The sequence below is a fragment of the Struthio camelus genome, chromosome Z, assembly GCF_040807025.1.
Source record: "Struthio camelus isolate bStrCam1 chromosome Z, bStrCam1.hap1, whole genome shotgun sequence".
Classification (NCBI taxonomy): domain Eukaryota; kingdom Metazoa; phylum Chordata; class Aves; order Struthioniformes; family Struthionidae; genus Struthio; species Struthio camelus.
Window position 1 is genome coordinate 28,785,973 of NC_090982.1, and position 18,285 is coordinate 28,804,257.

Below are 18,285 nucleotides of genomic sequence, written 5' to 3' on the forward strand. Positions count from 1 at the left end.
CTGTCTAGGTTTGTTTTGGCTGTCTTAGCCATCTTAACAAAATACGTAATGATGGTGGCCACCACCACCGTTTTCATCCTTCCTGAAAATACTGGGGCATGCTGTATTATGCTTAACCGTGAATTCAGCATGCCCGTTACCGCTTTGCAGAAATGTTGCCATTTCACTAGTTGACTAGCGCTCTTCTCCCTACCTCAGTGAATAGGCTTGTAACATCAGTGCTCACGCTGGGCCAGACCAAAGATTCTTTCACAGTGCAGAATTGTACACCTGACATCAGAAGGCCATTAGAGCATCAGAGCAGGAAATGGGTTATTCTTCGTGCTTCCAAGCCTCAGGTAGTTCCCATGAGGTCTGCAAAGCAAGTCCTCCCTCCTTCTCCCTCCTGTATCCTGAAAAACTTAGGCCTGCTGTGATTTAGTAGATGATCAAATTCTAAGCAATTGAAGAAGTCATGTATAAAAGTACATTGGTCACACAAGCAGTACCTCAGGCATTAGCACACTCCGCATTATTGTGCAGTGCGAGAATGTGTATGTTTTGCTACTCCCAGATTACTCTTTCAGAGAGAAAAATGTGGCCAGCATTTCCATAAGATCATACCCTGACTGATGTAGATGTTTCGTGAAGCTAGTATTTTAGCCAGTTTCATAGATAATAACATTGGTGAAGTTGTTCTTTTCAGCTTCACTAAGAAGTTTCTTGGGATCTTTTGGTGCATCTGAAGATAATCAGAGCTTTACAGGTGTGGTTTTTTTTTTTTTGTTTTTTAAATCTCCAGTGAGGAGTCTAGAAGCATGTCTGTTTCAGGGATCTACATGTTTTCTGATACCAGCACAGACTTCATGGGTGCACTGTTTTGATTCCTACAAAAGATTATGGAGCCTAAAATGTTGGACTCAATGTCTGGTCTTTTCATCATTATGTTTTTGATACAGTAAGCAAAGGAATTTGGTAGACCTTAACTGCTCCTTATACTAGGTGAAATACAGTGGGATATTCAAGCCAAGTATGTAAATTGTATCCCTAAAGAAGGATTAATTTACTAGGATGCAAGTTGTTTTGTTAGCTTTTTTGACTAAAATGCCTATTATGGACATTTTATATTTGCTGTATGGCAATTTTGTTGCTTGTTACTTAGGTTTCCTGCTCTGATGTAGACTTTTGACAAGCTAGTCACTAAGTTTCTGTATTGAAAGGCTACCACCTGCAGTGACAGCTACTTGGGAGTCACCTGTGGTGCAATAAACTGCATGTGATCTTTTGAAAGAGCAAATCGTCACCTCTGTATGTGGCTATTAGTTTCTTAACTTACTGTGCACGTGTGAGTCTTCTCATAGCTGAACATCTTAATGTTCTAGCTAAGCTAGATCTCATCACTAAGTCTTTAAAATAACTTCTAGAACTTATAAAAGAAATGTAATGACTTAATTTTTGAACAGTCGGTCTAACTTAATTTATATTTTTGAAGCACCTTTGCAGCCTGTGTCTACAACGGAAATGAACATTATTGTTAAAAATCCAGAGATTGTGTTTGTGGCCGATTTAACAAGAAGCGATGCTCCTGCATTGGTGGTTACAACTCAGTGTGAGGTCTTCATTAAAAATAGCCCTGAAACATATAGCATGACAGCTGCTGTTAAAGAGATACAAATGAAAGCGTGCCCTTTTCTCCCAGAAAAAAGAAAAGGGAACATTATTACGGTGAGTTTCCAAGTGGAGGTTTGTATTTATAAGGCACTGTGTAACATTTACTTCTAGTATGCGAGTTATTTCAGAAGCTTTCTTCATTCCAGTTTCAGTTATAGATATATGAATAACATTTTGTAGCTAAGGTAAGGAGATTGGTTTTTTTGTAACAAGGTAAAATTTAAGAGTCTGGAGGAAAAAAAGGGTTAGTAATCTGTTATGTCACAGGTAAGTAAAATAAGTAGAAATTTAGGAGAATATACTATTTGAGATGCACCTTAATAAATTTGGAATATTTTTGATATTTTGTATTGAAATGTCTATGTAAGTGGGTCACAAGCAGGACAGAAATTATGTATTATAAATTAAACTACTAATAGTATGCAGTTCAGAAATTTCTTTGTGTTAAGGCCTATAAATCCATTAAAGTAACACTTTACCTATATACTTTGGCAGTAGAATCAGACTCGTTAGTCATTGGCAAGGTGGGAATGCCTTGACTCTTGGAGCTTTTTACGGTTTTTCCTGCCTTCACAGCAGACTGGGCCAGAGTTTTTCCTCAGTTAACTCTAAAATGGTATTGTTGTTTTAGAGAAGTAATTCAACTATTCTTAATTGGTAGCGGCATAGCTGGTCAGTTTGAGTACGTGCAGGTAAGGAAATCGCTGAACCCAGCTTTTCAGTAAACTATATGATTTCAGTCTGGGAAACTAGTGAGAGAAGTAGAGATCCAGATGGCATTCAGCAGACTTCACTCAAGAAAGGGAATTTTATGACATGTTTTATGAAGATCACAAGATTTTTAGACGGTATTCATGTGAAGATTTTATAATGCTTAAACTCTGGGGCACTAATGGTGGATGAATTTGTCATCTTTGATACATAGACTTGTGTAGGTACCCGGGAGACTAGCCTCTGGATTGAGAGCAGCACCTGTGATAAGATTCTTTCCTTATATTTCTTAGCTGTACCTTGGTCTGAAGGAGGACATCTTATTTTAACTCCTGGCAGTAATGCAGAAGAGAAACAAAAGGATAAACTTGAGCAGTAGTGGATAAAATAATATGGGCAAACAATTCTGTTAGGTTGAAATTAGCTGGGAAGAGGATGGTAAAACTGATTTGGGGTATTTTTATGCTCCCAGCCTCTGATTTAGGAAAGGACAGAGAAGATGGGAAAGTCTGCAGAATTAATACTACTTGAAATTACCGTTATTCAGAGATGCTTAGCTTCTCAGGTGGGGACTGGAGAGCAGATATTGCTATCACTGCAGTATCAGAGTCTTAACTACATTTCACTGCTTTCTTCATCATATAACTTGTTGCTTATCAAATACCTTAGGGTTTCGGTAAGCTTTGATAAATGGGAATGTGCAAGGGCCAGTTGTAAAATAAAGCTGGAACTGAGTGATTATGATTCAAGCAGTGACTTATGTATTCTGAACAACTGCAAAGTACTTCAGACAGTTGATGTTGCTTTGTTGCCATTAACTGAAAAGTCTGATTCTCTTCAAAAGTCACAAGTATTTGAAGCATTTGAAGACGTCTACAGACTTCACGTAAAGAATGGAGTTACTGTAATGTGACACATTTTACAGTAGCTGATTTCTGACACATTAATGATTGAGAAAGGCTGAGATCTTGCTTCTGATGCTTTTTTTTCCCACTTATATTTGTATGAATATTAGCGTTTGGATTGTTCAGTTTACTGTGTGTAAATCTGTGTGTTCAGATTACTCTTACTTTGAAGAACCAGTATCTTCCTGTCAGTATTTTATACTCATAGTATTTGCAATTATATAATTTTTAGGGCCTTTTTTTTTTTTTTCCAACTAAACATGTTCTTTTATTCTTTTACATAGGTATTACAGCCTTGTGACTTCTTCTTTGAGATGAAGCAGTCGGGTACTAACCCGCAGTTTGCTGATCTAACAATTAAATCTCTAACAATAAAAGTAGGTAGATTTTTATCATGGTTTTTAGTTTTCTACCTCTCTTGCTCAGAAAGCTTTTTTTTTTTTTTCCAAAAAAAAAAAAAAAAGGAATAGCTGAACCTGAGGAATTGTTTCCTTATCTTTATCAGGTCACCTAGCACGTGAAAATAAAATTTAAAAATAACAATTGCATCACTGCACTTTTTGGGATCTGTATTTTGTATGATGTCGTGACATGTAGAAATAAGTACTGAAGTGTTTACTTAGGGAGTTGGATGATTAGTTTTGAAAGCTCCTATCTGGAAGCCAGGAAGGAATTGAAAATTGAATTGAATTGAACAGGTTAAAATGTAGCTTGGGAAAAGGAATCAGTCCTCAGAAGTGAGGAAAGGGTCATGCGTAGGGCAAAGTGTTTGAACAGTGTAACATTTTCATTATAATTTTGTGTTTGAAAATAACTGACTTTTTTCCCTGTACTGCTTCTCATTTCCAATTATTCCAACTTCTTATTTGTAGGTTTCACCAATAATCATAAATACAGTGATTACTATTACATCAGCCCTTTCTCCAACTACAGAAACTACAGAGGAAGAGATCAGTCAAATTCCTCCAGACTTGTGGAATAAGAAAGATATAAAAAATCTAAAGATGTGGTTTCTTGAAGAATCAAATGAAAACGAAGATACAAATCCATCCACTGAACTGGTTCCCACAGGAGAGACATTGAAAATGAATATTGAATCTGTCATTATAACACTTGAAGCTGGGGTTGGTCACCGAACTGTACCAATGCTCTTAGCAAAGTCCTCATTTCTTGGAGAAGTGAAAAACTGGAGTACTCTTATCAACCTACGTTCGCAGCTTGAGCTAGAGGTGAGGAATCCTAAAAATAAAATTTTTTTAAAGATTATTAAGCCCATTATGTTTATTTAGACACAACAAAAAAAATAGTCCTTAGATTTGACTACAAAGCTCATACAGGTGCTTTTTGGAGGAGCAGGATATAGGGTGTTAAGGTAGCTAGTAATAAATATGTAGTGTATTAGTATTAATGGCAGTAATTTGTGGTATACAATCTTACATGTACATTCCATGCAGGTTCCCAAAGGTCTATTGCAACAATATTAAATTATAGAGTAGCAACCTGCTAAAACTGTTTGACATCTTTAAATTACGATTGCAATAGAATATGTTCGTGTGTCATTTCCATAATATGTTACTTGGTAAAGTACTGCACTTAAATCTTCCAGATTCTGGCTAATAAACGAAAATTAGTGACAAGAAAATTTGTTGGTTGTTGTAGGTAGATTCTGTTGCCTTTATTTAGTAGTGCTAATAAATATGCCTACAGTCTAAACAGAAATTTTTTTTTTTTTTAAGTTACATACTTTCTATCACTTATTTGGAAATGGGTCTTTGTGATAGAGACTTGCAGGCCTCATTCATGCCTTATGCGTTTCCTTCACCTTATAGTGGGAATAAAGTAAATGTGACTGCAAGTCGTCTTTGTATCAAAATTTGATTTACAAATATATTAATTGCTTTGTCTTTTAAAATCTGTAAAGCTTTCCTTGATTTCAGTTCTATGTAACTTCCTAATTGTGTAGAAACTAATTGATTTTTTTTGTGTTCCATAGGTACACTATTTTAATGAGATGTTTGGGGTGTGGGAACCTTTACTTGAACCACTGGAAATTGAGAAGACTGATTTATTCAAACCATGGCTTCTTGAAATCAAGGTATAATTTTCAAAACTAAGCTCATTTCTTCCATAAATAAGTATTATTTCCTCTTTAAGGAAAAAAAAAAAAAAGCTCCTTTCATTACTGTGACTAATCATTATCTCCAACAATTCGGGTCCTCCTTTTTGGTTACTGAGTCTTTTTTGCCATTTTGCTGAGTAAAAAACAGCTCTTGGAAAGGACACCAATGAACATCCAAACTCAAAAATCTTTAAAGTACTGCTTCTTAGATGGCAAGAAATTTTGATTCCTATTGCACTAGATAATCATGATGGCTTTATATCAGTGTCTCTGAAGTCAGTTCATATAGTAATGACATGCATTTAGTGGCTTAGAAGGAGAGGACACCACTCATTTCACAATGGTATTTTTAGCAGAATTGTATGGAAAAAACTGACGTGTGTTACTGATTTGCGCACAGTGCATAGTGGGAATATACTTATTTTCCCTTCAGCTTCATCTTTCATTAGGACGTAATCTAGACTCTGATCTCAAAGTAGAAAAACGTTTATTTTAAGGAAGGAAGATAATTTTATTTTTGCCTGAGAGGTGGTCCAGAGTGGAAAACCTGTCCTTTTTCCTGGGACTGTTGTTGCCAAATAGTCTTTACCCTTCTGAGACCGTTCCTGTAGAGAGTTAAGGCCCTAATGAAAAATAAAAGCAGAAAGTAGTGAGTCAAACCTCAGATCTACTTGCTCAGATTTGAAATACAACACTTGTAAACATATCATTTCCAGAAATGTAGAAAGCTGGGAAAATACATTTCCTATGTTTTTTCCTCTAAACAAATGAAAATACGTGGACAATTTGGTAAATACTGAGTGTTTGGTTGGAAACATATAAAGACTAAATTTGGGTTACTATTTTAGGAATGGGAAATCTGTTAGTGTAATAGTTTTTACATAACGTTATTAGATATCTGTAGTAAAATGTATGTGTATGTTTTTTACTCTTGAATAATGATAAATTGAGCTTCTGTTGTTGGGAGTTTCATTGACCTCTTGATTGTTATTTTTTTTGCCTATCACATTCTTTATTCTCTCCCTTTTAAAAAAAATTTGAAAAAAGAAACATGAAAAGGAAAACCATGTGGTAGGGCATGGAAGTGGAGTGAGGAAAAAGAACTCGCAGATCTAGTCTGAGCTATCTTCTTTGCTTCTAGAAAGGGAAATGTTGTCTAACTGTGTCGAAGTAGAATTTACTTCTAGAAAAAGAATGACCTGATAAGAATTCTTTAAAAATCTCCTTTCAGATGAAGAAGAAGGCCAAAAAAGCATTAGTTGAATCAGATGCAGAAGAGGAGAACTACAAAGTCCCAGAGTACAAAACAGTAATACACATTTCCTCAAAAGACCAGCTGAATATTACACTATCCAAATGTGGACTACTAATGTTGAGTAACTTGGGCACAGTAAGAAAGATTATTTAATTCTGCAAATTCAGAATGATGTTAAACGAATGTTTGCACAGATCATCTTAATGAAGTCTGATTCACTATATTTCTGTTTTGTATCTGTATTTTGTTTTCTAGGCATTTGCTGAAGCAGCTAGCCGAACTTCAGACATCTTCAAAAGAGATCGAGCACCTTTTGTAATAATAAATTCTTTAGGACTTCCTCTCACTGTCTCACCTAGTGATTCCTTTAGCGTCATTAATGTTGAATTTGGAGCAAAAATATTTCATTTAAAGGATGGAGAAAACTTAAATATGGAGTACGTCAGAACTAAAAACGAGAGTGAGCAGTTCACAGCAATGACAACTCTGAGTAGCAAAAGGTTTTACGTTCAAATCTGTAAGTTGCAAAATTTATAAGTCTTTTATCTTTGTAAACTGCAATTCTGCGTCTTGTATGTCTCAGTAAATATTTGGGGACTGCATAACATGGAAAGAGTGTTTCCTGGGGTTGTAGTTGTGTGGCAGTATCTGAAATCATGCTTTAATCTTCTCAGTTAAATATTGCAATCATCTTACTTGTTAATTTGCTGGTATTTGAACATAACTTCTGTAGCATAAATTTTCTACTGTGATAAATAGTTTAAGCAACTAGTTTTTATTTCATAATTTTTACTGCTATTAAATAGGGGTTTTTTATATTCATAAGTTATATGACTGACTTAAGCTGCCCCAAAATAAAAGCTCTTTGTAGCAAACTAAGGCCTTTGTATATGTGTTCATACACAAATTTACTTTCGGGGGGATGTTTTTAAGAAAAGGTTGTTTTCAATAGTTTGAAGGAAAACTACAATTAAAAGTACAACTTACCTATTTTTAATAGTGTGTGAGTTTATAATACAAGCTTATATATTGTAGCAGCTAACAGTTTTCCAAAACTGATTTGTTGACCAGTCTTGACCTTGTGATTTGTTAACAGTGGAATTGTTTTTATGGTATATACATGCTTTACCTTATTAATAAACCATTACATTTTGCAGACTTTTTTTTTTTCTAGACACTGATTTTATTTGCAGTGGCAAAAAACCACTGAAGATATAAAACTGATGGATTCATTTATTCTTTCTGTGGGGTAGAAAGAATCACAGAATCGTTGAGGTTGGAAGGGACCTCTGGAGATCATCTAGTCCAACCTCCCTGCTCAGGCAGGGTCACCTAGAGCATATTGCCCAGGATCACATCCAGACGGGTTTTGAATATCTCCCAGCGAAGGAGACTCCACTACCTCTCTGGGCAACCTGTTGCAATGCTCTGTCACCCTCACAGTGAAGAAGTTTTTTCTCAAAAATAAATTTTTGGGGGGGACGCGCAGCGGCGGCGTGTGTCGCAAACGCCGAGCCGCAGCCCCCCGCCGAGGCCGCCCACCGTAAACGCTATCATTGCTAGTTATTTAGTAGCACTACAGGACTGTCAGATTAAAAGTGGTGATTGTACTTTTTCATCTGTTTCGCATGTTTTACAGATGGAGTTGTACAGAAAATACTCTTGAATGTACATTTCTGCTTTTCAAGTATATGTTTATGTTGTTTTTGAGTCTTTCATTTCTCATCTTATAACTACTAGGTCCCCATAATCATTCTGCTGTGGAAAAGATTCCATTGACAAAAGTTGGCCGATGTCTTTACACAGTAAGGCATGAGGAATCAGGTGTTGAAAGGTCCATTGTCTGCCAAATTGATACTGTTGAAGGAAGCAAGATGATAACTATACGTTCTCCTATCCAGGTTATTTTTTTGTATTTTTTTTTTTTTTAAGGAAAGTAAATGTAATGTTACATAAACCCCATTATACAAACTGACTAATTTGAATAGTTCATATAACCTTGCTTGTGTTCATTATAAGGTAATTGTATTATAATGTAGATAGAAGATGATTTCAAGAATGAAAAGTCTTTTCAAAGTGTCAAGGCAGGGAAGGGGAACAAACTAGATTTTAGATTAGAGTGATTCATCAGTAATGTTTTCTATTTGAATTTCAAATTCAGTACCAGGTCAGCTGAAGAGTAAGCCCTTTGAGCATAAAACTTTTTTGAAGCCACTTTCTGGTTAAGTAGTCTTTTTGATAGACATTTTATCATTTACGTGGTAGACTATATACAGAATATGTATATTCTGTATGTACAGAATTACAGCTGGTTGGAAAAGTAGTGTTCTGTGACAGTGTCACTGTTACATTTCACTTGCAGGTTTCCCCACAGTGATTTATGACTTTGTTAATGACAAAATTTGCTGGTTTTTTTTTTTCCCTAAATTAAATTTTAATATCCATCTGATAAGTAGATTTTGGTCATTATCTAGTGACGGTTGTGTGATCTGTAAAAGCCCTAGAAGTAATTGCAAATAGGTCAAAAGTAGGAAAGTATATTGCTGTTTCCCCTATTTGCGTGTTTGCTACAGAAACACAGCTTAGTTTCCTGAGTGCAGGGGATGTTTCTGTTCAGATAGGAAATGAAAGAACAGCAGGTATTTGATTTTTTGCTGCACATGAATGTATCTTGTTCAATTACAGGAACAACTTTGATACCCTAAACCAACCTTTCACTCGTATATGATCACTCTTGTGTGTGATTCAATGTCATAACTGGATGAGTGCACGTATATAACAAATTATTGTCCTAACGACAGTGATCTGCTTAATAGAGAGACTTAATAGAAATTTGAATGTTAATGTATATTTGAGTATTAGTGACAACAGAAAATCTGCAGTCCGTATTTGTAATTCGTGCTTTTATGTTTGTAATTCGTGCTTTTATGTTAGATTAATCTGTAAGTCTGTGTAGAATTCTCAGAGCACAGAAGCAAAATTAGACTTTTCTTCCAGACAGATCCGCAATGAAGAACATTAAACAATTGAGCATTTAGAAGAGGGAACAGCTAATATTGATCAGTTCCCAGGAGTGAATAATGACATTAAATTTTATCAAAAACATAAAATCAATATTTGCAAAGAATGAAAAAACTTTATGCACCCCAGATTACAAAGGATGTAAGCAGATGTTGCAGTTCTGTTTTCTGCCATGTGGTTTGAGGACCTGCAAGCAATGTGTCTGTTACATTTTGAAAAGAACGTTCTTTTCAAAATGTATCAGGATGTTGTTCAGATTTATTTGTCTTTCCTTTTACAGAGCTTCTGTAAAGAGCTTCAAGTTTCTGCTTGAAGAGGATTTTACAGCTAATGTATTAATTTCATAACCAAAATACAGCATTAAACTGCACAATAAAATATTATAAAGATGGTATCAGAGGCTGTTCTCTTGAAATACAGGCACTAGAATGAGAAATGGATAAGACAAACAATGAGAGAGTTCTTATACTGTGCTCTGTTAGGCTCAAAGTAATCTTATCTTTCCAGATTTTCCTATTGTATTTTACTGGATTTTTGTTTTACCTAGATAAGGAATCACTTTTCAATTCCGTTAAATATTTATGAGGAAGGAAGATGTTTAGGAACTGCTTCACCAGAAAATGAATTCAACATACCCTTGTCCTCTTACAGGTATTATTGTGTTGTTCCTTTGTTATGGAATATAATTATATATTGTTGATTATAGTATCCATATAATTATACTAAGCATAGATATTATTTTCAAAAATGTCGGTTTCCTACTGCTAGGTAGTATTATAATCGCTGTATCATTGTAGACTAGGATCATCTAGTTAACAAAATATTATCTAATCTAATCTAATATTATCTAATTCTTGAATCAGCAGTTTTAGCTCTTTTAAAATCCACTTGATGGAGCAACTTATATTAGTTAAGTGTTTGACTCTCTGTGACTCCTTTAAGAGCCTGCATGGTTCACCGAGACGCAGTGATGGTTATCCACACAGTACAGTGTGTCTTCCTAAAAGAATGATGTCTAGTGATTTATTGCAGTTTGAAAGGGAGAAAAAAGAAAGACTACTTTTGATGTTTTTGATTTTGAAGCATAACATTCAAAGTAACACATTTAATCTCTAGAGGTAGAAAAAATCCTGTCAACCATGCAAAGACTCGGCTTACAGGGTAGCTGTCATCAGTACCTTCAGGCTAATGCCCAACTGAAACTGAAACGTTCTTGTGTGTAGCACCAAGCTGAATTATCACTAACTTTAGACAATTAAAAGTTTACTCTGGTTGTTTTTGAGGATTGCAGAGGCTTTTTTCTTCTATTCCCCTCCCCCACACTCATTCTCAGCCCCCATTTTATACAATGACAGTTATGTAACCATGAATATTACAATATTTAAGTTTTTCTGCTAAAGTGCGCACAGTGATCATAAGTTATAGAATGCTTCAGTACTCTTCTCAAGAATATAAAACCAATCTTTCCATTTTCCTTTTTCGCTGCACTTTATTTAAAGATTTTACAGGTTCATTAATATTTCTAATTATCTGCATTTTATTTAATAAGATTTAGCTACATTCTGATTCATTGCATAGGTGTACTGGTGAATTCCAAGGAAATGAGAAATTGCTTATTGGCAAAAATCTTAAGTCAAGTAATATTTGATTGAGTTAAAGCAGATGTCTTATGAAAGCTGTGTGACTGGAAGGAAGGGCACTTTCTGCAGATCACTGTCGTATGAATGAATTGTTCATCCAAACCTTTTCCTCAGAACAGAGGAATTATTAAGGAATTTAGCATTATCTTTGTAAAATAGTCCCCAACAGTCCCTTCTTTCCAAAGTTATGTAGGAGTATGGAGCAAAAAAACCCCAGCCAATATAATCCCAGGAATGTTGCAAGCTAGCCTTCCTCTTTACTTCCTTCTTTAAGCGCTTCTATTAAGCATTTAAAATTTTTTTTCATTTACAGATCCATACTGAATTTGCAACCCTTAGCCAATGAAGATGGAGTGGATGGAGAATATGATATGTGTGAAGGAATTACATTTGATGAAATTATGAAAAATGTTGACAACTTATTGCAGAGGAAATGCCAGTCGGTGAAGTCAACTAACTACTCACTTGTCATCAATATTGTCCCAGTAAAGGACACATTGACATCTTCATTATGTGCAGATGACCAATGGGATTTTCCATATGTTGTTCATTTATGGCCTTCTGTTCTTCTCCGCAATCTTCTTCCATATCAGATAACTTATTCTGTTGAGGTATTTCTTTAATGTTTAATTACTGTGGTATTTCCCGTCTATGTTATGCAAGCTGGTTAACTAGTTTACATGTATTTTATAAATGGATATTGAAAGAAGGTGCTTCTGTTAGAACAGTAGTGAAGCAGAATTACAGATCTTGTAAGGGCATGTTTATATCTAAAGTAGTGAAACAGTACTGGAATGGGGAAAATGCTGTTTTTAATCATTAGTAATAAGTTATACTTTAGAGACCTAGGTGAAGAGAAATTTACACTGTGTAAGTTTTGTTTTGTGGGAAACTCTGATTTCCAAGTGTGACTTGATCCTAATTAAGCAGTGCAGTTTCTCCTGTGGTTTATGACTGCTCTAAAGGGCATAAATGAGTTGGTCTACATTAGCATTTTATTTGAAATCAGTAGGGTGATTTTTAAGGAAATCTCCCAGTGGTGCCTATTCACCAAGCTTTGGCTTAAATTTCGGGCTTGTCCCAGACTGTATGTTCTTTTCAGATGAAATGAAAGCAAAAGGTGCGCTCCAGCTGTTAATGGGCATTCATTCCGGGACCAGACATGAGCCATGCTCAATTAAAACTCCTGAAATATGTGAGGCCTGATCCGTGGTTCATCAGCAGCAAAGGTTTCACTCTGTGAAATCTGTTTCACTGTGCTGTGATTGTGCTGTGCTGCTTGCAAATAGGATAATAGGAATGTAGATGGAGACCAAGAAGCGTTTTTTTAGATGATCTTAACATTTAGTATTTGGGCTCAAGTAGTATAATTTAATCATCAAGTTTTGTCACAAATTCACAATGACTGGAGCTTGAGACTGTGGCCTCCACCATATGCTTAGGAGTACCAGGCTCATTTATGTAAATTAATTTAAATTTAATGAAAGAAACACTTGAGTTGAGGAAATCTGTCATTTATGCATGTTTACTTATTTGAATGTAGCAACAGATTTTTGCTTAAACAGTGATGATTATAGTTTTATTTTTTGATTAAAATGCCATATTAAGATGGAGGTTTAAGAGTGCAACATGATTAGATAGCACAATAAGGATTTTAAAATGTTGCCTGTGTAAGCTGTATGTTAATTTTCAAAGAAATGCAAACAATATGTAGGTAAACAAGATAAGTGAATACAAATTTTGACTGTGAATCTTAAATGTACACTTAAAAATTTTTTTTTAAAGGGAAATGGGAACAAATATGACACTTTAGAAGATGGGTGCTCAGCCCAGATTCGCAATGCAGTCTTGGATCAAACAAAGCTAGATTTACAGTTGCTTAACTATCTTGATCAAAATTGGAAAAGTGAGTACCATATAAAAAGTAATCTGCCAGATATCAGCTTCACAACATTTTACTGCATCACTGAGTTGGATAAGACTGAACTGGATATTGCTGTCCATGTGACCTACACAACTGGGCAAATGGTCATAGCAATTCACAGTCCATATTGGATGGTAAATAAAACTGGTCGAATGCTGCAATACAAAGCTGATGGTATTCACCGCAAGCATCCTCCGGATTACAAAAAGCCACTGCTTTTTTCTTTCCAGCCTAAAAACTTCCTCCAAAACAACAAGGTATTACAGTTAATAAAATCTAATAACCATGTATCTTACTCTCCTATCTTGTTGAATGCAAGTGGTTTTTAAACTTGGAAAGTAATCTGTAATACTGTGTCATGTTCAGTAAAGGGCGTGATAACCAGTATACCTGTGTCTAAAGACAGAATATGGGAGCATGTTGTCGATATGTTTGAGATGAGAAATTTGTATTATTGTACATTTGCAGCTGTATTGTTAAGAAAGATATCCATCTTTGAGAGAAATGGAATAGAGGAAATTATTTTATTAAAAAAAAAACACTTACTAGTGAATTTTATTTAAATTGCTTCAATAAATGCTCTTATTCTAAATACGACTAGATATCTGTGTAAGAAATGTAAAGCTGTGGTTCTTGAAAAGTGAACACTGACAGTGGTGGTTGTTAGTTTGGATCTGAGGTGGTAGTAAGCTAAGATGAAGGTGCAATTTATCTTTTGAGATTGCTGTGTAAGATTTTTAATGCTGAATATTACTTCTTGAGTATTATGTTATGTAAATGTAATATTTGGGGATGTTTTAGACTAGCAATGAGACTGTTGAAGTTAAAGAAATGACAAAGCTATGCTGATGTGACTGTGTACTTTGAGATTCAAATTGTGATAAGATTTGGCCTGGGTCCCAATGTGGTCGCTTTCCCTAGAGTAACTTATACTTAAAATGATTGCTCCACATAGCCTATAGGTAAGGGTGGCAGAAAATACACATATGCGAATCAAGCCTGGCAATAGTCAAGTCCTGACTTTTTGATGGAAACATCAGTATCTCAGTTTTTTTTTTTTTTTTAATTTAGGTATGTGTATACATATTTTCTGTGTGTGATTTTAAATGTTGTTAGTGTCTGTAAACTGAAAAATAACTCAGGATGCTTCTTTGTAGGTGCAACTTATGGTGACTGACAGTGAACTGTCTGATCAGTTTTCACTGGACACTGTTGGAAGTCACGGTTCTGTGAAATGCAAGAGTCATAAAAAGGAGTATCAAGTGAGTTAAACTTATGTTTCAAACTCTTAGGAAATATAAATGAAGAAAGAAAAGAACAGCATACTTCTAACAGTGTCTTTCAATTCACAGGTTGGAGTCACCATAAACAACAGCAGTTTTAATATTACTAGAATTGTAACTTTCACTCCATTTTTTATGATCTCGAATAGAAGCAAATACACTTTGGAAGTTTCTGAGGAAGGCAAGGAAAAGTGGATTCCTATTGTTTTGCAACAGGTAAACTTAAAAAGGAAGCTATTCCTAATCGCTTCTGTAAGGGAGGGGAAAAAAAGACTTAAATACTTACAGATAGAACATATGAGTCATGTGCAGTGTCTGATGACAGTGTCTGAACATGCTATGCTTTTTCAGCAGATTGTCTGTGTTGTGCTATCTTTCCTTAATGTTGCCTTAGGACAAATTATGAGCTTGTCTTGCATTATAATTGGCAATGTTTTCTCTGTTACCTGCATCGCAAATACTAATGTGAGGAAAAAGACCTGTATTGTTACTGTAGTATCTCCTGTAGTGGTGCTGATACTTCTGTTCAGTTTTTCCAGTGGCATCTGATAGTGTGGTTTGACTGACCTAGTGGATAGATGTTATGCCATTTTCCCACAGGAAGAAGATCTCTCATGTAGCTTCGGAGAGCTCCAAAAAGTTCTTGTGGGAGTAGTGTCTTTGCTGGGGTTTTTTGTTTGTTTGTTTGTTTGTTTGTTTTCACTGCTTAATGCATAATTTCTGGAGGGGCATCACTGGCCCTCAGGCCAAGTGGTATAGAAAGGGCTTCTGCCCGTGCTGCCTAGGGCTAGTATGTTGCAGAGCGAACTATTTGCACTTGGCTTATGGAAGTGCATTGTAACTCCATCCTGATACAGTTACTGTTTGTAGGTGTTTTGAGTTCTTTGTGCACATACATTTGTCTGCGTGTTTTGGGTTCAGTGTATCTGAACCATCATGTTGTGGCTTACCTTCAGGGCAGGTAGGAGGAGCAAAGCCTGTTTGGGGTAGTGTTAGAGCTCTGTGAAAGCTAAAACTGGTCCACAGTACCTTTGGGAAAGAGTTTATAGAGTGAACTCCCTCTGTGCCGTATGGGTCCAAAACGGAGCAAGAGTTTGTTCTAACAAATAGTATGGTTGTTGAAGGCCCTGTGCTGCCCTCCTTAAGTCTCTTTTATTGGACTGTCGGTATACCTAATGGTTACCAAAAAAATGTTGCAGACTAAAATAATACTAAAGTATATGTATGTTAAAATCTGGTTCTAAATGGTTTGTAAACATATCTTTTAGTTACGTTTTTCTGTACCCTGTCACACCTGCTCCTTCAATATGCGTTTTATCTGTAGTTGATTATGGAAGAGAAATTGCAACCAGGTGCGTAATGGTTAAATCAGGATCCTTCAGATAAATTGTTATGATTTTTTTGGCGCTATAGGCTATCTGCTTCGGCAACTTTTGCCTGATAGGGGACAGAATGGACTCTTCAAAAGAAGTGTTAATTTTTTTTTTGAATTCTGGTAGTCTGACTGAATCAAAATGAGCTCTTTATTAACTTCATGAGAGTCATATGAATCGTTATATGCCTCTGATGATTTTAAAATTCCTGACTGATGTTAGTTATTGCTGTTAATGGTACAAGCATCTTTTTAGTATGAATACTATTAAATCCTTTATATTAATGATATTTAATGGAAATAAAGAAATATAAGAGGTTTTGTTTTTCATACAGTAAATCACACTTGCCTTTCATTGTTTGCCTTTTTGACTGCAACTTGGTATGAAATGTCAAATGTAAGAGTTCTGTTTTAATTTATGAAATTCATACTACTTTGGGTTTTCCTTGTCATTGTTATGCAGAGATTTTTGTGGAGCTGTACACAATGTTCAGATTTTTTTAAGTGTTTAGGTCACTGTAGGCTCCCATAGTAGTTGTTATTCTTTTCAAAAATGTTCTTTTATAATGTTCTTATGTTCCTCTGACTGAATCTACATAGTTTTGTTGGCTCCGTAAATGCATGGTTCCTTTTCCAGGTCATTAGTAAGGCTCCGTAAATGACTCATGTGACTCATGTGTGGTGTCATAGGCCATTTCACATTTAACCTCTTACCCTGGGAAAATATAGTCAGATTTTTCACTATTCCTGAGTGTTTCTTGGTTTATACTTGATGTGGTGTTGTTTAATACAAGAGTTACTAGAATAAATTGTATTGCTCTGCAGGGACATTTAAAATTATTTACAAAAACTATTGAAAGGTATTGAAGTTCATATATATTGTTACAATATATAGCAGTTTTCCTATATTGGCTCCTTTATTGATAAACTTGCATAATTTTGTAGATGATCCCAAAAGCATCATTGTTTCTCAAGTGTTTCATAATTGTATTAATTTATCTCAAGTCTCCATTTGTTTATCAAGTATCAAAGGACAGCTTTGTATATTTTAGGGTCACTCCTAATATCTTTTGAAAGATTAAATATGACAGTTTACTGACAGTTTACTTAGTCTGAGTGTAACAGGGCGGTCTGTGTTCCTTCTTAAATTCTTCCAGACCCCACTCCCGAAATTACTTGCCTTTCCGCAATGTGTCTTTTTTTCCTTTTGACAAGCAGTTTCTGAAAGTCTATGTTGTGACCGTTAACTCTCCCAAAGTTGTTCATCTGCATGGATTGCTCAGTCCAGTATGTTTTTTAATTTTGTCTGAATCTGAGTCCAGACACTCTCAGTCTAGTTCTGGGTATCTAGGACAGATTTCTGGGAACAAGTCTGATGCCATTCTTGAGATACGGAACTGTACTATCTAGCTAAACTAGACTTTTTGAATTGGTGCCTCAGATTTTTTGAATACTTCTTATTATACTCTTTAGCATCAGTTTGATCGTCAAAAAAACCCAAAAATTTTGAGGTGTTAATCCTCATTTTAGCCTCAGCTTTTTTTTTGTTTGTTTCTTTACTCAATTTTTGTCGTTTTAGGTTAACCAGAGTCCTTCCTGCCGCTTTCCTCTTTTGGCTGTTCTTTCTTAGTGACAGGCAGTCTGTTTTATCAGTAAGACAAGCAGTCCTTAAGTAAAGGCTCTGTCCTTTTGGACATGTTCCCTATCTGGAAAGCATATGTCTATAAGAAACACTACTTTCTCTTTTTAGAAAAATCCATTTTTCTGCAAAGGTTGCAACCAACAGTTGATGGATATGGATCAGTATGAAATGACTTGTCAGGAACAATCCTTCAAATTAGGATAATGCCAGGCAGTTGACCAGCACACATCCTTAAAAAAAGAAAAAAAATCTTGACCAAGACTATATCTAAAATTCACTGTTAAATATAAGTTAAAACTACTAGTACAGAGTACAGCTTGAAGCATAAATGCAGCATCTGGTGAAGTGCTTTGCAAGGTGTTGCAAAAGATTTGGAAAGATCATTTTGTGACACGTTCTGTGATTAAAGACAATTGCAAAAATTTATTTTTCTGTGTTCTGCAGTTGTTGCTGTTGCTTCTTGTTTAGCTAATCCTTTTTACTTGTTTTGCTTTTGATTTCAAACTTTCATTTATTGTTGGCTAGTTCTCTTTTTCCTCTGAGCTCTCTTAATTTCCATATTTAGACTCGCTGTGTTTTATGCTAGTTTACAGCACAGTTTAAATTTCCTTTGTCTGTAGGATACGTATTGTTTTAGGTAACACCTTCAATCTTGCTGTTTAACTATATTTTTTTCCCTTGTCTTCCTGCTTCCTGTGGTGTGAGAAACAATGGGAGAGGGAACTTAGTGGCATGGTAAGTTGGTGAACTAGTCTTTCACCAT

At 35.3% G+C, this 18,285-nt stretch overlaps 1 protein-coding gene across 4 annotated transcripts in view; it reads left to right on the top strand.

Annotated features, from left to right (window-relative positions):
* VPS13A (vacuolar protein sorting 13 homolog A) overlaps positions 1 to 18,285 on the top strand; it is a 116,411-nt gene that overhangs the window by 59,704 nt on the left and 38,422 nt on the right. For 2 of the 4 annotated variants that reach the window (XM_068926776.1, XM_068926778.1), the window contains exons 39-51: positions 1,472 to 1,704; positions 3,551 to 3,643; positions 4,139 to 4,495; positions 5,260 to 5,361; positions 6,617 to 6,775; positions 6,896 to 7,157; positions 8,381 to 8,541; positions 10,209 to 10,312; positions 11,615 to 11,912; positions 13,087 to 13,482; positions 14,383 to 14,487; positions 14,578 to 14,723; positions 18,218 to 18,257. In XM_068926776.1, coding sequence (XP_068782877.1) covers positions 1,472 to 1,704; positions 3,551 to 3,643; positions 4,139 to 4,495; positions 5,260 to 5,361; positions 6,617 to 6,775; positions 6,896 to 7,157; positions 8,381 to 8,541; positions 10,209 to 10,312; positions 11,615 to 11,912; positions 13,087 to 13,482; positions 14,383 to 14,487; positions 14,578 to 14,723; positions 18,218 to 18,257 — 2,456 coding nt within the window. Of the gene's footprint in view, positions 1 to 1,471; positions 1,705 to 3,550; positions 3,644 to 4,138; positions 4,496 to 5,259; positions 5,362 to 6,616; positions 6,776 to 6,895; positions 7,158 to 8,380; positions 8,542 to 10,208; positions 10,313 to 11,614; positions 11,913 to 13,086; positions 13,483 to 14,382; positions 14,488 to 14,577; positions 14,725 to 18,217; positions 18,258 to 18,285 lie in introns of all 4 variants that reach the window. The other 2 variants (XM_068926777.1, XM_068926779.1) reach the window with 1 other exon arrangement.